The sequence below is a fragment of the Alexandromys fortis genome, unplaced genomic scaffold (assembly GCF_014885135.2).
Source record: "Alexandromys fortis isolate MF-2015 unplaced genomic scaffold, M_Fortis_MF-2015_v1.1 scaffold_604, whole genome shotgun sequence".
Lineage (NCBI taxonomy): Eukaryota > Metazoa > Chordata > Mammalia > Rodentia > Cricetidae > Alexandromys > Alexandromys fortis.
In genome coordinates this window covers 33,715-35,834 of record NW_026068470.1, presented here as the reverse complement: position 1 = coordinate 35,834, position 2,120 = coordinate 33,715, and the positions used below count along the sequence as shown (strand labels likewise).

Here is a 2,120-nt window from a genome sequence, read left to right as displayed (position 1 = left end):
ATCCCTGCCATGAAGCAAAACAACAGGAAAATTATATGTTGCACATGAAATATAGTTCTTATACTGGCACTGTTATTTATTGTCCAAAGAGGAGAACATTCCCTACAAAGAAATGTGTGTTGGCTTTCTAATCTGAGATGTAAGAAGACCATGGACCTTTAATAAGCCATCAACTTTGCCAGTTTTATGACTGTACTCAGTTATTGCTGATTTGCATGTGCCCAAAGCATGCCTGCTGCCCTTCTTCATAATTGGGTCAGATCTGTGCTGGGGTCAGTCTCAGACTAAGTCACAGCACAGACATGAAAGTCCCAACTAAGCTTCTTGTGCTGCAGCTGCTCTGGCTTATAGGTAAAAATTTTAATTTTTATAAAGAAATTTCCAAATAGCTTTGAGCTTAGTCTGGTCAGTACTTTGTTGTGTCTGTAAAAGCTATCTTAAAATTAATTGTAAAGAAATTTCTTTTCAATTTCCAATCTCAGGTGGCAGATGTGACATCCAGATGACCCAGTCTCCAGCCTCCCTGTCTGCATCTGTGGGAGAAAGTGTCACCATCACATGTCAGCCAAGTGAAAGCATTGTCTGGTTTTTAGCATGGTATCAGCAGAAACAAGGGAATCCTCCTAAACTCCTGATCAAAGCTGGAGATGTATTGGCAAATGGGGTCCCTTCCAGGTTCAGTGGCAGTAGATCTGACCCACAGTATTCTCTCAAGATCAGTAGCCTGCAGCCTGAAGATGTGGCAACTTATTTCTGTCAACAGTATAATAATCTTCCTCCCACAGTGATACAAGTCATAACACAAACCCACAAGGAAGCAGAAGTATGTGCCATGGCTGCACCAGCTGTTCCTCCAGGTAGGCCACAGATTGAAACTGTTTCTCAGATGTTACAGTATATTGAGCACAACTCATGATGAGTCATTTTATGTTGTTAGGAGAGGTTAACCAGTCCTCTCTGTAGTCTATTATTCTTCTGCTTCATTTCCAACACTATAGAGCACAAGCGTCTTTTCTGCCTTAACAGAGAACCCAATTGTTCTGTGTGATGAGCCTGAGTTGTATCATCAGTTGGGACTCATACAGAAGAGTGAATGCTTCTGTGGACATTCCAGAACATGTTCTTTATTTACAGAAAACTAACTCTAAATATCCATATTTAAAAGACAGGGAAACATTTCTAAGAGAAAGGATTCTGGGATTTCTCAGAAAAGCTGGACTCTATGAGTCAGTGAAAGAGAAAGCTGAATGAATACCCATAATCGTTTGCTGCTTTTGCAATTCAAGCACTGTGTGTTTATGATTTCACCTGCCTGCAACACTTCACAAAGGATTTTTCCGGCTTCTATGTTCTATTGTCTACTTACAAGAATAAAACAGTATTAAACCACCCTCATATGACTTTTTCTCCACAGTATTAAATGAAACATAAACTTTACCACATGAAATCAAAGAGAGTAATAGACTGTCTTAAAGTGCTAAAACAATGACAAACCATTGAGGTAGCAACCTAGTAAAATAAAGCTCTTTCTATATGTACACTATATTATTACATCCTCCATTGTCAAATATTCCATTTTCCTCTTTCATCCATCTATTCTTCCTTTTCTCAGTGTTTGCCTCCATTACCACAATGGTATTGAAATCTCTTTACTTCCTGTGAAAAATACACATCAGTTTGTAATACCCAGAGGACTTCTGTGGGAATTTTGTTATGGTATTACAGGATGACCAACTCTTTACCCAACATCATGCAGTAAAATGAGTCTCCAGATGTGATTCTGAATAATTCTCTACACAGAATATTCACAGCCCATAAAAGCTGTTAATGTGTTTTAAAACCTCTCAATGTGTTTCAAATTTCATGCTTGTCTATGCCAGGTTTTGACCAAAGTATACAAAGTATATTTTTGAAAATGGAATAATTTACCTCCCTTTATATTTTTACAGTTTAAAGTCTATTGATGTTTTAAATGGTCAAAAGTTGGATTTCCTTGGGAAGGGGAAGCAGAATAGATTTTGAAGGTTGACTGTAGGTAGTTGTGAATGGGATAAGATATGATCAGGTGTGGATGAGGGAGAACATTAGAAGAGATGACTGGATAGGGGGCATTTCTGGAT

The 2,120-nt window shown here is 38.2% G+C and overlaps 1 gene segment (V, D, J or C); it reads left to right on the top strand.

Moving 5' to 3' along the window:
- Nucleotides 1-264: 264 nt before the first annotated feature.
- LOC126495759 (immunoglobulin kappa variable 1-27-like) lies at nt 265-916 on the top strand. The segment is given in 2 exon segments: nt 265-351; nt 483-916. Coding segments are annotated over 2 exon segments (483 nt in total).
- The last annotated feature ends 1,204 nt before the right edge of the window (nt 917-2,120 follow it).